Source organism: Podarcis pityusensis (genome assembly GCF_964106645.2).
Source record: "Podarcis pityusensis genome assembly, chromosome: 17".
NCBI lineage: Eukaryota > Metazoa > Chordata > Lepidosauria > Squamata > Lacertidae > Podarcis > Podarcis pityusensis.
The window spans coordinates 11,555,852-11,568,959 of NC_138042.1; the positions used below are offsets into that span (position 1 = coordinate 11,555,852).

At 45.0% G+C, this 13,108-nt stretch overlaps 1 protein-coding gene across 2 annotated transcripts in view; it reads right to left on the reverse strand.

Annotated features, from left to right (window-relative positions):
- The window catches only part of LOC308466683 (ovostatin-like), a 54,485-nt gene that overhangs the window by 26,557 nt on the left and 14,820 nt on the right, over window positions 1–13,108 (reverse strand). For both annotated transcript variants that reach the window (XM_080987701.1, XM_080987702.1), the window contains 9 exons: window positions 11,838–11,996; window positions 10,948–11,166; window positions 9,739–9,796; window positions 8,558–8,715; window positions 7,327–7,476; window positions 5,867–6,034; window positions 5,093–5,228; window positions 3,346–3,463; window positions 1,059–1,287 (listed from right to left, as the gene is read on the reverse strand). In XM_080987701.1, the coding sequence (XP_080843827.1) occupies window positions 1,059–1,287; window positions 3,346–3,463; window positions 5,093–5,228; window positions 5,867–6,034; window positions 7,327–7,476; window positions 8,558–8,715; window positions 9,739–9,796; window positions 10,948–11,166; window positions 11,838–11,996 (1,395 nt within the window). The remainder of the gene's footprint in view (window positions 1–1,058; window positions 1,288–3,345; window positions 3,464–5,092; window positions 5,229–5,866; window positions 6,035–7,326; window positions 7,477–8,557; window positions 8,716–9,738; window positions 9,797–10,947; window positions 11,167–11,837; window positions 11,997–13,108) is intronic.

Below are 13,108 nucleotides of genomic sequence, written 5' to 3' on the forward strand. Positions count from 1 at the left end.
TATAGCAGGGATCTATAGTAACAGAAAACTAACCTAAAAACTAGAGCCAAAATTTGGAGACAAACTTAAAATAAAATAAGGACAGTACTGGGATGGATTGGGAAAGGATAGAGGATGAACACAAGCCTAATAAATGCCACTCAACTCCACTAAACACTTTCTAAGGGACAGTACTTGGAAAGTGTTGGTTTGGGTGATAGCATTCTAGGCTACCTTGGCAGCTCTCAAAATCTAGCTTCTCTCTCCAAACACCATCATTGGTGAAGTTGGGTGAGATCATTCTAGCCCTCTTTCAGTTCCCTTCCTCCCCTTCTCCTTCCTTATATGGTGCTGTAATTAATAATTGCAACAGTTTGGAGACAGTCTGTCTGGCTTTCTGAGAAACTGTAGTGATCTACAGATTTGGGACAACTCAATCCATTCTTCAGTTATTTGTGGCTACTTCAACTTGAGCCAGACAGGACACAAAGGGCCCTGAATTGGCCCAATTGGGTTCAGGATTTATCTGAATCTGATGCACAGCACTAGTGTAAACAATATCTCTGCCAGATCAAGGAACCAATGTAGTTCAACATTTATTATGTAGGCCATCAGAAGGCACTGTAAATGTTCTAAGTATATCCTTTGCACATAAATGCATCTAACTGTTTAAATACAAATGCAAAAACAATAAATGGGAATGTGTTATAAATTAAGCCAGCTAATTAAAAAGACAAATTGTTTATATAGGCCAATAAAGCCCTGACCGAGTGCAACTGGTTTAGCCATCAGTCTCACTTCCCAAGGAATTGTAGTGAGAAGGGAGTTGGAGATCTCTGAAAGGAAACTCTCAGCACCTTAACTAACTACAGTCCCCAGGATTCCTAAGAAAAGGCACAACATCTAAACTGGTACAAACTCAGTAGGAATCTATGTGTTTGCAAGTGTAATGTGCTTTAGTCTAACCTCTTCCTGTTTAACTCACTGATGTGGATGGTTTGCACCCCAACCCCCAAAAACAATATGCAAGGGCCTTTTCTAGACACGAAAGAGAGCAAAGAAGGAATGAGAGGATGAACCTGAATGCATTCCTGCAGGTAGTTGAAGACAGTGACTCTACAGAGGAAATCTTCCCCTCTAACTATGGAGTAAGGCAGCGTCATATGAACAAAGAATGGCTGGAAGGCAATCAGGGTGGCAGGCCTGGAGATGCCAAACCCAGCCTGCTTTTCCAAGCAGAAGGCACTGGCTTTCCACTCCGTGATGGTATCAGGGACGGTGTAGGTGAGTTTTGCATGTCCATCTGAACTAATAAGGAGAGAAAAACAAAAAAGGTATATATGGAAACACAGGCTTGACTATTTATATCCACATTACCGAGATGAAAAGCCTCACCATGTTCTTATGGTGTTGGGTTAAGTTGAAATCCACATCACTTTTAAAAAATCAAAAAATCACTCTGCCTACTGCAGCAGGCTACACTATATGTCCAGTGGATGCTCGGGTTGCGAACATGATCCGTGTGGGAAGCACGTCCGCAACCCGCAGCGCCATGTCTGCGCATGTGCGGGTTGTGATCCCGTGCTTCTGCGCATACGCAAAGCGTGATTTAGCGCTTCTGCACATGCACCGAAATCTGGAAGTAACCTGGTCCGGTACGTCCAGGTTCGGCGCAGTGTGCAACCCCAAATCGCACAACCTGAAGCATCTGTAACCCAAGGTATGACTGTACTGTTCTTGCTAACCCGCTTCTGATAATTGGAGAAAGACAGGACCCTCAAAAACATATCCTGTTTTTGGATAGCAGAAGGGGTGGGGGAAGAAACATGACCTTGCAAGGACTACGATAAGTCCAGAGTTACAGCAGATGCAAAAATCATTTGGTTGGCAGCATAGAAACTCTGTTAGTGGGGAGCAGCAAAGAGAATTGAGGGAACTGCGTATGTTTAGCCTGGTAAAGAGGAAACTGAGGGGAGATATGATAGCCATCTTCAAATAGCTAAGAGGCTGTCAACGTGGAGCATGGAGCAAGCTTGTTTTCTCCTGCTCTGGAGACTAGGACCCAAACCTATGGCTTCAAGTTACAAGGAAGGAGAGTCGGACTAAATATCAAGAAGAACTTTATGACAGTAAGAGCTGTTTGACAGTGGAATAGACTCCCACGGGAGATAAACTCTCCTTCCTTGAACGTTTTTAAGCAGGTGTTGGGTGGTCATCTGCCATGCATGATTTTCTTGAGATTCCTGCATTTCAGGGAGTTGGAATAGATGACCCTCAGAGTCTTTTTCACCTCTACAATTCTAGGATTCTATAAACAGAATCAAACCTGTGCAGAAATTGCCAGACAGAGCAGTGAAAGGCCTTCTGTGGTTTGCATAATGCAATCTTATTTGCAAGACTCAGAATATGCACTGAACCCAGGGAATGTCATTCCCAGCTAGAGCTGTTTCCAAGATTTTGGTAGATCTCAGGCAATGTACCCTCAGAACCACCCCTTTAACTTGAAAGAGCACTGACATGCAAAGAGGAGGGGGATCAGGAAGAGGGATTCTGTGGCCCACTAGATGTTGCTGGACTCCCAACTCCCATTAGCCTCACTCAGCATAGCCAATGTAGACCAGAAACATCTGGAGGGCTACAGGTTAACCACCCCTGGGGAAGAACCAGGGAAGGTTGAATCTGCCAATTTTGCTTCTCTCGGGTTTCCGTTTTCCCAATCTTAAATTCAGTTCCCCACATGCCTACATCATTTTGTTATTTTTAAAAAGTCTTTATGAAAATCCACCAGCATTTTGGTGCAAATTTCTCTTACACGCAGCTTTGTATGCAATCTTGCCAAATATATCATTTTTTGCAAAGCATATTTCCCCTAATCTTACACATTCTTCTAAATAAAAAAATTCCTTAAAGTAGCACCTTAAAGACCAACTAAGTTAGTTCTTGGTATGAGCTTTCATGTGCATGCACACTCTGTGTATCTGAAGAAGTGTGCATGCACACGAAAGCTCATACCAAGAACTAACTTAGTTGGTCTTTAAGGTGCTACTTTAAGGAATTTTTTTATTTTGACTATGGCAGACCAACACGGCTACCTATCTGTAACATTCTTCTAAGTTACATTTACTGATACATGCATTTTTATACATGGGTGGAGAACTTCACTGCAAAATTTGGAGACATGCAAATTCTGAAGGATGACTTTGTTTTGATTTGCATATTGCTTCAGAAAGTGAGAATTAGCTATATTCACCTTTAAATGCAAAGTAAAACAATATCCTCCCTCCTCCCCAGGTAGAACAAACTGGGTGCTGGCCAACTCTGGATACTCATTGTTCTTTGCAAAATCTTTGGCCAATGCCAACTCACCCAATACCAAACAGTTCCCAGATCCAAGTTTCAGGGAAGAACCTCCGAACAGTCTCAATAACTCTATCTCGAGATACGTCTCCTGAAGGAGGTGGTGGCGGTGGCGGTGGCGCAGATTCTAAAACAATAAGAAAGGATATCTGGACTCTTAGTTCTATGAATTTGCAGTGGTAAGTGGCAGGACGCAGGAGCAGCTACATTATCCCCTATGCAAAAAAATCTGTAGACATTAATCTTGCTTGGTCTGAGAAGGAGTTGTGCCTGTTTTGGACCATGCTCTGGCTTACTTCAATGACTATCCAGCTCCCCTGGGTCCCAGAAACCAACAACCTGGAGCCTAACCCTTCCTGTGGAATGACATCAGTTATATGGAGCAAGTGCTGGAAAATGCTCAGCAAAATGGCAGATATGACATGGGGAAGGCGTAAGTTCCTGAAATAGAAGAGTGTGCTGGGCCCGGGGCTAACCCGAGTAACACGGTCCAGGTCCAGTCCCGAATCCAAGGGTTCTGTGAGGAGTCAGTCCGACAGGGCCAAAGCAGGACACAAGGCAGGAAACCAGGCAAGGTTAGGCACAGGATCACAGGCAGGTTCTGGCAAACAGCAACGTTGCTCCTGCAACCTGGGGTGGGGTCCAGCAGCCTTTTATCTCTGTCAGGGTAACAGCCGGTCCTGATCCCCCAGTGACTCACCTCCCTGTCTCGCCCAAAGGCAAGCACTCCTCTTGCGAGTACTCAGGTCTCTCCTTCTCTCAGACCTCAGTCTCTGCAGCTCGGGAGATGTTGGTGGGTTACTAGACCCAGAGGCCGCCTCAGCCTCTCCTAACCCAATTGGTAGTGGAGCAGCTGTAAGTGATTGCCCAGCTGAAGGCAACGAGGTAATCCCCGCATCTGGAGCCAGGGCAGGCTCAGGCCCCTGACTCGGCCCAGATGGTGCTTGTTGCAGGGGAACCTTTGCAGACTGGGGCTCTTCAGAATCAGGCCCCAGACTGGGTTCAGATGCCACCTGGGGCAAAGGATCCGGTGCGGACTGAGACTCCTCTGGCTCCGAGTCTGAGCCCTAGTCCCAGGCCATCACAAAGAGAGAATGACACAGGGCTAACATTTCCAGCAGTATCTCCGTGTTTTTGATAACATGCAGGTTGGTCTTCATGCACACACAATGCATCATTTGATGCTGAAATTACTGAGCAATGGGCAGGCACTGCTGGCCACTACAATCACCTGGATATCCAGGTTCAGGTCTGTATCCAAGAAAGCATTCCCCAAATGATAAGCTTGCTGCTCCAGGAGGAATGCAGTACTATCCCAGATAGGCTAAACATATAATCCAGGACTACCAGAACCCCAGGCAACTTGTCTGAAATAAACTTTGGCTGGTTCACTTTCATCCAGTCCAAAACTGCTGCCACATACAGATTCAGAACTTCCACTACCTCCATCTACATTTGGTTGAAACCAAACTCCAGGTGACATCTCCTAGCAACTTCATGCAGATGTGAAAAAGCCTGTGAGATGCAACAGGCTTCTGGCACAGGGCAGAACAGCAGTTCCCCATTGCTACCTTCTGGAACCTACTCACTAGGTAAGCCCAGAATAGTAACCCCCCCTCCCATCCCAAATAGGCATTCCAGAAGGAAACCATGCTGAATGGTAGCAAAAGCTGAGGAAAAGTCCAGGATATTCTGCAGTGCTACACTTCATTCTCCATCTAACTTTACGGGTTTGCACCATTCCCACCCAAATTACCTGCAAGAATAGGGCCAGATGTGGTTCTGGCAAAAAAATCAGATGACTCCTCAAAAGGCCGAAAAGGACCACGGCCACCGGAGCATATAACTGGTTGCCGAAGCCGGGAGTTGGTTACAAACTTTACACCCGTAGCCTGAATTTGAAAATAATAATAAATAGCTCAAGATTTTGCACACATTCCTCTTTTTCTTAATATTACTATCATCTCCATTATTTCTTTATTTAGATCATTTCTTCCTAGGCATAGAGGGATCTGTCAATTTCAGATTCTCTCTCTTTCTCATATTTCTAATCTTAAATTCTCCACATTTCTACATGATTGCAACTTTTGAAAAAAGATTTCTCATGAAAATTAATCAACATCTTAGTGCGAATTTTTCCTTATTTTATATGCCGTTTTTGCCTAATATAAACATATTTGCAAAACAGTTTACACCAGTTCTCCTCCTCGACCACATTCCAGCTCTACCCCACTTGATTCCTCTATAAGTCAGCTGATTGACTCATATGGGTCTCCTCTGAGTCACCTGACACTTTGCCCACTTTGGAATGTATAGCCTTTAATATTCCAAACTCCATTTCATTGACTGCTTTGCAATTTGAAAGCTAGTTAGAAATATTCAAATCATACGTTTTTAGTTATGTACCAGTGGAATGTGGCTGAGAATCACTAAAAAAAACCAAAACCCTCCAAAACACTATTGAGAATGGAGATGGTTAGACATTTCTTTTCTCTTAACTGCTCACAAAAGAACTATGTGCAAGTCTTACTCTTATTTCTCCATAGATATCTGGTCCATAGTTGAAGCTAGCAGGAACATAATACAAGCCATCATGAAATATGTTGTCTGGTGGAATGCAAGGCTCTTGGGGATCATCCTCTAGGTTGAGCCCATTGAAGTAGTAACCAAACATATCATAGCTAAGGAGACTGTAGACCTAAGAAGGAGAAACCAGCGCAGAAGTCTGTTATAAACAGGGCTAAAAATGAAATGAAATTCTGGACACAGACACTGAAATTTTGTGTCACAAATGACTGAAATGTTCAGCCCGCACGGGGTGGGACTTGTGTTTGCCTTGGAAGATTCCATACTGTACAATCTTGGCTTCTAGTAGGGCTGCCAAAATGGCGGCTGAGTGGATTTTTGCTGAGTCAACAAAATATCCGGAAAACCTATCCGGAAAACCTGGCCATATTTTTCTGGGGGGGAGGGGGGATTTTCACTTTTGGGAATATGGCAACCCTAACTTTTAGTGTATCCCTTACAGAAGTGGCACATCAACAAAGCAGAGGTTTCTGTTATAAACATCTCTGCTGCCCTTGCAACCTCTCAGCCAACCCTTTGTCATCCTGGTTACCACTTAGGGTGGCAGGATGGGAGCAAGCAAAGGCTCATACTCAGAGCAGGACAAAACATGTCTCTCGACTAGGGCCCAAAAGCCCGAAAAATAGCAAAGTGGTGAGAAAGGTCTAGAAACGCCAGAGCTGGTGAATTTATCATGACTGAGTTTGGTCTTTCAAATTTCAGTGGCACCCTGTACAAGCCCCAAATTTGGTGTCCCCACCTCTCATATTCTGTTCTGGGTGTGAACTGCATCATACTTCAACTCGGTGGCCAGCACAGGGGAACTGGTCATGCTGCCCTAAATCCACCTCTGGCCATGGTTGGAAAGGTGGCAGCATTCTTTACTGCGTCACTCAGTGTCAGGGACGTGGCTGAATCGAACGCCTGGGAAGAGTCTGGCTCTGGAGACGAAGGATTGCCAGTACAAAGGGAGCAAGAGTCTGACTCTGGAAGCGAGGGATTTCAGCCACAGACAGAGCAGGAGTGGGTTAGTTCATCCCCCCTTCATCAAGAGTTCCCAGACATGGAAAGCTCACAGGCAGAGGGAGCGGAGGAGATAGATGTCATTGAGGGGGTTGCCAGGCAACCGGGAGGTAGAACCAGAAGAGCTGAAAGGGTTAAAATGCAACGGTAATACAAAAGAGGAAGGACTGGACTTTGGCGCCCTTTGTGCTGTAACGGGGGCAGAGACTCAGAATGACCAACTCGTAGCTAAAAGCGGCAGGCTCAGAGCCATGCTCTGGATGTAAATTGTAAATAAACGTGGCATAAAACTGCCAGAGACTCATTAGTTCTTACTGGGGCTTGCTTGCCTGCCTGAGATCATTACACTCAGCATGCAAGATTCGGTGTGGGCACAAACAGGCAGGTGGCTTTTGCTCTTACACTTTCAGCTGACAATTCTGTCTCTGGCTTCAAGAGAAGAACGCTCTGGTCCACAGCTCGCAGAGCACAGTGGGAGTTGGCAGCAGCTTTGACATCGAGGCTGACATTTGAAGCTGGAAGAGCTTCCTTCACGGAGAACTGGAGGCTGACCTGAAATCAAGTAAAAAACATTTGAAGGATTAATTTCATGGGAAGGCCAACTGATTTCTTAGATGACCTTAATATAAAGCCTTCTTTCCATCTTAGACTCTTAGAAAGCCACCATACTTAGATTGAGACACCTGTTGTGACCTATTGTGTTACAGTGGGTTTGTTTCACTTATCAGTAGGGGCTTCCTGTATAGCTGAATAAGAAAATGAATTATGGAGTGGGGCACATTTATTTCATCTTCTAGCTGAACATGTCTTATGCTTGTTGGAACTGATGGCTAGTCCCCAGGCTTTGAAACATCATCAGGGAGGGAGGCAAGCTGATGCTGAGAGGGATTGTTAGACAACCACTAAACACTTGTCCTCACATTCTGCTGTAAGCCATACAACTTCCATACAATGAGCAAACTTCTGAAATTCCAGAAGACCAAAAAGAAACTAAAGCTTAACTCATCCAGCTTTTCAAGGAGTTTCCTAAGAACAAATTGCCATGTTCCACATAACACCGGTCTTGAAAGACCTACACTGGCTCCCGGTACGTTTCCGAGCACAATTCAAAGTGTTGGTGCTGACCTTTAAACGGCCCTAAACGGCCTCGGTCCAGTATACCTGAAGGAGCGTCTCCACCCCCATCGTTCTGCCCGGACACTGAGGTCCAGCGCCGAGGGCCTTCTGGCGGTTCCCTCATTGCAAGAAGCAAAGCTACAGGGAACCAGGCAGAGGGCCTTCTCGGTAGTGGTGCCCGCCCTGTGGAACACCCTCCCATCAGATGTCAAAGAGATACACAACTACCTGACATTCAGAAGACATCTTAAGGCAGCCCTGTTCAGGGAAGTTTTTAATGTGTGACATCTTAGTGTATTTTTGGTCTTTGTGGAAGCCGCTCAGAGTGGCTGGGGAAACCCAGCCAGATAGGCGGGGTACAAATAATAAATTATTATTATTATTATTATTATTATTATTATTATTATTATTGTCAGCACGCAACCCCAGAGTCGTCTGCGACTGGACCTAACAGTCAGGGGTACCTTTACCTGCATATGAAGTGTTTTGCAGTTCTTACCTCATTGCATTATCTTACCTTATTGTGGAAGCACTTTTCTATCTCGAATCTGGCAGTATCAGCAACCACCTCCCTCTCAGGATGTAGAGTATAGACCAGCAGCGTGGCAACGGGAGCCATGTTTGCATCGACAGAAAGTGAGATGTAAAAGTGGCCTTTGGAAGCTGCCAAATCATCTGCATGGAGAACAATAAGAGACAAGCTGGGGTCATCAGCCTGAAACACAAGGCTCCTGGCAGAGGGCTTTGAGAGAAGACGATAAAGAGGCTTGCACACTTACAAAAATTACACTGGCTCAACAGACTCAATCACCGTTCAGGATCATGGTATACAAATATAATAAATAACCAATGGGGCTTTTAAAAAAAGAATGTATGTGGTGGGGCAAGAATTTGACACATGAGCACATTTTGCAAGCAAAATCAAGGCAGACATTTCACCTACATTCTTCCTATACCCAGAGCTATGGTGGCTCATCCAGTTTTTCCGCCTGAGGCAAAATGGGAATGTGCTGTCCTTGCTGCCTTCCCCCTGCCACCCTCTACCAAAGCCTCACTTACCAGGGTCACGTGGCGGTGGATTCTAGTGAGGTCTCATGAGATCTTGCTAGAAGCCACTGCCATTTCCGTTGGGCACCAGTGGGTGCGGTGCCCTGGGGGACTCCACCACCTGAGGCAGTTATCTGTCCGCCCTATGGGTGGGATGGCCCTGACCCAGAGCCTCTAAAATATGGTACCTCCCTCCAAGAAAACAAATCACCTTGGGGAAGAGAGATGGAGTAGCAGCCAGATGAGGTTTCAAAGGCTTGAGGGTCCCAGATTATTCCCAAGCAGGGGAAAACAAACAAACTGCTGTTGTGGGGGCAATATGGTACCCCACTGAGGGTACCCCACTAAAGGTTTACTGTGGAACGAGGCAGCAAGTTTGCACTCCAGGAACAGTTTTTCCAAGATCAGCCCTATAGTGTAGTCCAATTTGGAAACCAATGAAGAAAAGCTCTCAACGTTTTGGGCATATTGGAACTGAATTCTTGCCAACAACAGCTAAGAGCAGAATGAGGGGCAACAATAGCTGTGAACAGGTTCAAGAAAACACACACAACAGTAGGAGGGGGTTTACAGACCCTTTCATACCCTTCAAAATGGCAGTTTTCATGAGGAAAACCAAACACCACTACATTTTGGCACAGCACTACTTACCACGACTGAGGGTGACAACTTTTCTGCCTGAGTTTATAATTTTGTTCTTCACCAGTACCTGTGCACACCAAGAGGGAAATAAGCAATAGGCAGTGTAACTCAAGGGCATGGGAGAAGTATGGTTCAAAAAAATCACCTCACAGCAGAATCTCAATTATGAATACAAGTTTGGAAGCCCTTTGATATTTTGAAATGTATCAAAACTAATTTTTCTCTCTCCTGTTCAGTGAATCCTTATTCACCTTGTACAAAATCCTGCAATGTTTACCGTGCAAAAGTTGCCACCTGTCCTCATGTCACTCAGTAACTATGGCCCATAGTGGCAGTGGTTCTTATCCTTTTGAGCAAGGGAATCAATTGTTTTGAGCTCAGCACACTCAGTGTTTTATCAGTGCATATCTGTAACCTGGCTAGGGGGTGGGGGATATATAAACTGATTTATATTAAGAGATATGAGAAAAATTAGGAAAACTTCAAATTCATTCCAGCTTTGGAGCATGTAGCATTAAACTTGCATTCCGAACGAATTTCACCATTTTCCTAGTTTTTTTTTTTTATGTCTTTTTATATAAAAAAGGAAATGCTAACCATGCATGATCATCTCCTAGTTAAATCAGAATTCAGGGAGAGTGCAGAGAAAAGCCAATGATACAGAATGGGAGCAATCTACTCATCCGGCTTTGCCACAGCTGAACCCAGCTGGGAGTGACGTGGTGGCTTGGGTGCCCGCAGGCTCTACGCTGCCCCAAAGGGTCCGCCCGCCGCCTCCTCCTCAGCTGTAGGGTGGCTGAGTGGGAGGAGGCAGGCAGATTCCTCAGAGGCCCAGTGAAGCGTCCTGCCCTGGCTTGCCCCGCCCCCTGGGCGCCTGGCCCCGCCCCTGGGCACAGGGCATGCATGCTGCCCCAGGTACCTGATTGGCTTGCTCTGCCGCTGGCTCTGCATTGGCTCAAATGCTTTGGGAACACATTTTTGCCACAGAACAGTTTACAATAATCATTCCTGAAAAAAAGATTTCATTGAAACAAGTCGGGTAGCTTAATAAAAATTCCTTCTCGAAATCTGTTTGAGGGTCAAATACCTCCTTTTGCATTTTGGTGGGGCTTTCTGTTTGTTTGATCTTCTTTCTTTTTTTGCAGGCATATGACCTCCCACACCCAATAAATACTTGCATGTCAAATAAAGAAAACCGAGCAGCTCTTTGATACTTACAAAGAAATAGAAGGTTGCAGTGTTCTGTCCTTTTATAGTCAGGCTGTAGGAGACTTTGATTCTGCTGACCTGGTCGCACGGCAACTCTCCTGGCACTTGGTGTATCTTCACAAAACTATCTGTTCTGGAGTAGAAGCGCTGGACGGAATGATAGGCCTCTGGATAGTAGGGTAATAACCAGCCATCACTGTTGCAATTTTCATTGGGTTTATATATTAGCTGTAGGCAACGGGGAAGGGAGGGCAGAGAGGAGGAAGATGTAGAAATTAGCTCATCACATTATTTCTCTATGGGAAATTGGACAAGTCAGGGTCATTGGAAACCTTCAGATTACAAGCTGCAAATAGGGACACACAGCTTTAGTGACTGATTTGTTATTTTTTTGTTTTTTAATTGAATTTAGATACTGCCCTAGAGCCGGGGGTCCCAGGGCGGTTCACAGAATAAAATCAAGATATAAACCCACGAAAACAACAACCCAGTAGGCCCCCCGCCCAAAACCCCCCCACATTTTAAAAGGGTAGATCAATCAAAGGCCTGGTTAAAAAGGAATGTTTTTGCCTGGCGCCTAAAGGTGTATAATGAAAGCGCCAGACAAACTTCCCTGGGGAGAGCATTCCATAGGTGGGGAGCCACTGCAGAGAAGGCCCCGTTCTTGTGTTGCCACCCTCCGGACCTCTCAAGGAGAGGGAACACGAAGGAGGGCCTCAGAAGATAATCTCAGGGTCCAGGTAGGTTCATATGGAAAGAGGTGGTCCTTGAGGTATTGCAGTCCTGAGCCATTTACATGTAAACATGTGCAATACAGCACTGGCACCTTTAAGAAAAGAGAAAGGGGAAGAGGTGTTTGGAGAAGTGTGCAATAGCCCTGGCTTCTGTCGGTCACTTACTCTGAGAGAGATATCTGAGCTAAAGAACGTTGAGGTATCAATACAAAACTCAGCGGTGCCATTTCCATCGGTGCTGTAGTTGCCCACATTTTTGTTGTTGACATGTAGTTGGACAATCTCATTTCCAAGGGGAGAGTCATCAACATCAACCAGTTTTATCTGAAGGAGAAGGAAAACCCCAGAGGCATCAGTGGCTCATCTCTGACTCAGCAATGCTCTCCAAACCCAAGGCTTTATCTTGCAGAGCGATCCTGAACCCTAGCTAAGGAGCAGCGGTGCGAAGTGACCACCACATCTGATGGCCTGTCACCTTGCTGAAGTCGGGGGGCATTTAAAATTGGACCCCTTGAGAAATCAGAGGGACTTTGGATCCAGTGGATCCAAAGCCAATGGCAGCCTGCCTCCAAACACACTATTTTGGAAGGAGCAGCAGGGGTCTCTATAGAAGCGGACATTTCACTGCCTACCCACCCACCCATCAAGCAGCAAAGATCAGGGAATTAGGACTGCACTGTTTACTTTGGTTCCCCCAACATTTCTCATGGGTTTCACACGAGGAAGAACCTTCAGGTTAATGTTGATAATTACAGAGTAAATTTCAAGTTTTCAGAGTGCTCCACATACTGAGATGGGACTTGAACTGGAGATTTTCCAGCTTGCTGCTCATACTCCTAGTATTCTACAATAGCTCTCAGTTTCACAGTTTGCTTAGGAAAAAACAATAAATCCTTATTCCCTCTCTGTTGAAGGGGATGTGGGAATCTCGAAACTTATTTCCATGCTTGGTGGGAATGTAAAAATTGTTCATATGTTCTGGACCAGGGTCTTTGATATTATTTTTATAATTGTTAAACAACCTCTCTCGCCAAATCCATATTTAGCCCTGCTTTCGTTAAGCATAGATTCTAGCCTCACTATTTGACATAAAGATTTGTGGGGGTTTTTTCCTATTGGCGGCCACACATTTGGCGATAGCATGTTTTTGGAAATCTCAGGCTGAGCTACCCCTTGAGGTTCAACAACATTCAGGATGTGGCTATCACAGAGTGACTAACAAGGCTTAGAAGGGTAGTAAAACTACCTCAGTTGAATTCTGGTCTCCTTTCTTTTCATATGTAAGGGAAGAAGATAACAACTGCCTCCCACCAACTTCTCAAATTTGTCTGTGGATTATGTCTTAAGAATATGCTTGAAATGACACTACATATTCAATTTAATTTTTTGTAGATATTGTATTGCATAACTAGACTTGTACGCAGAAGTTGTTTTCA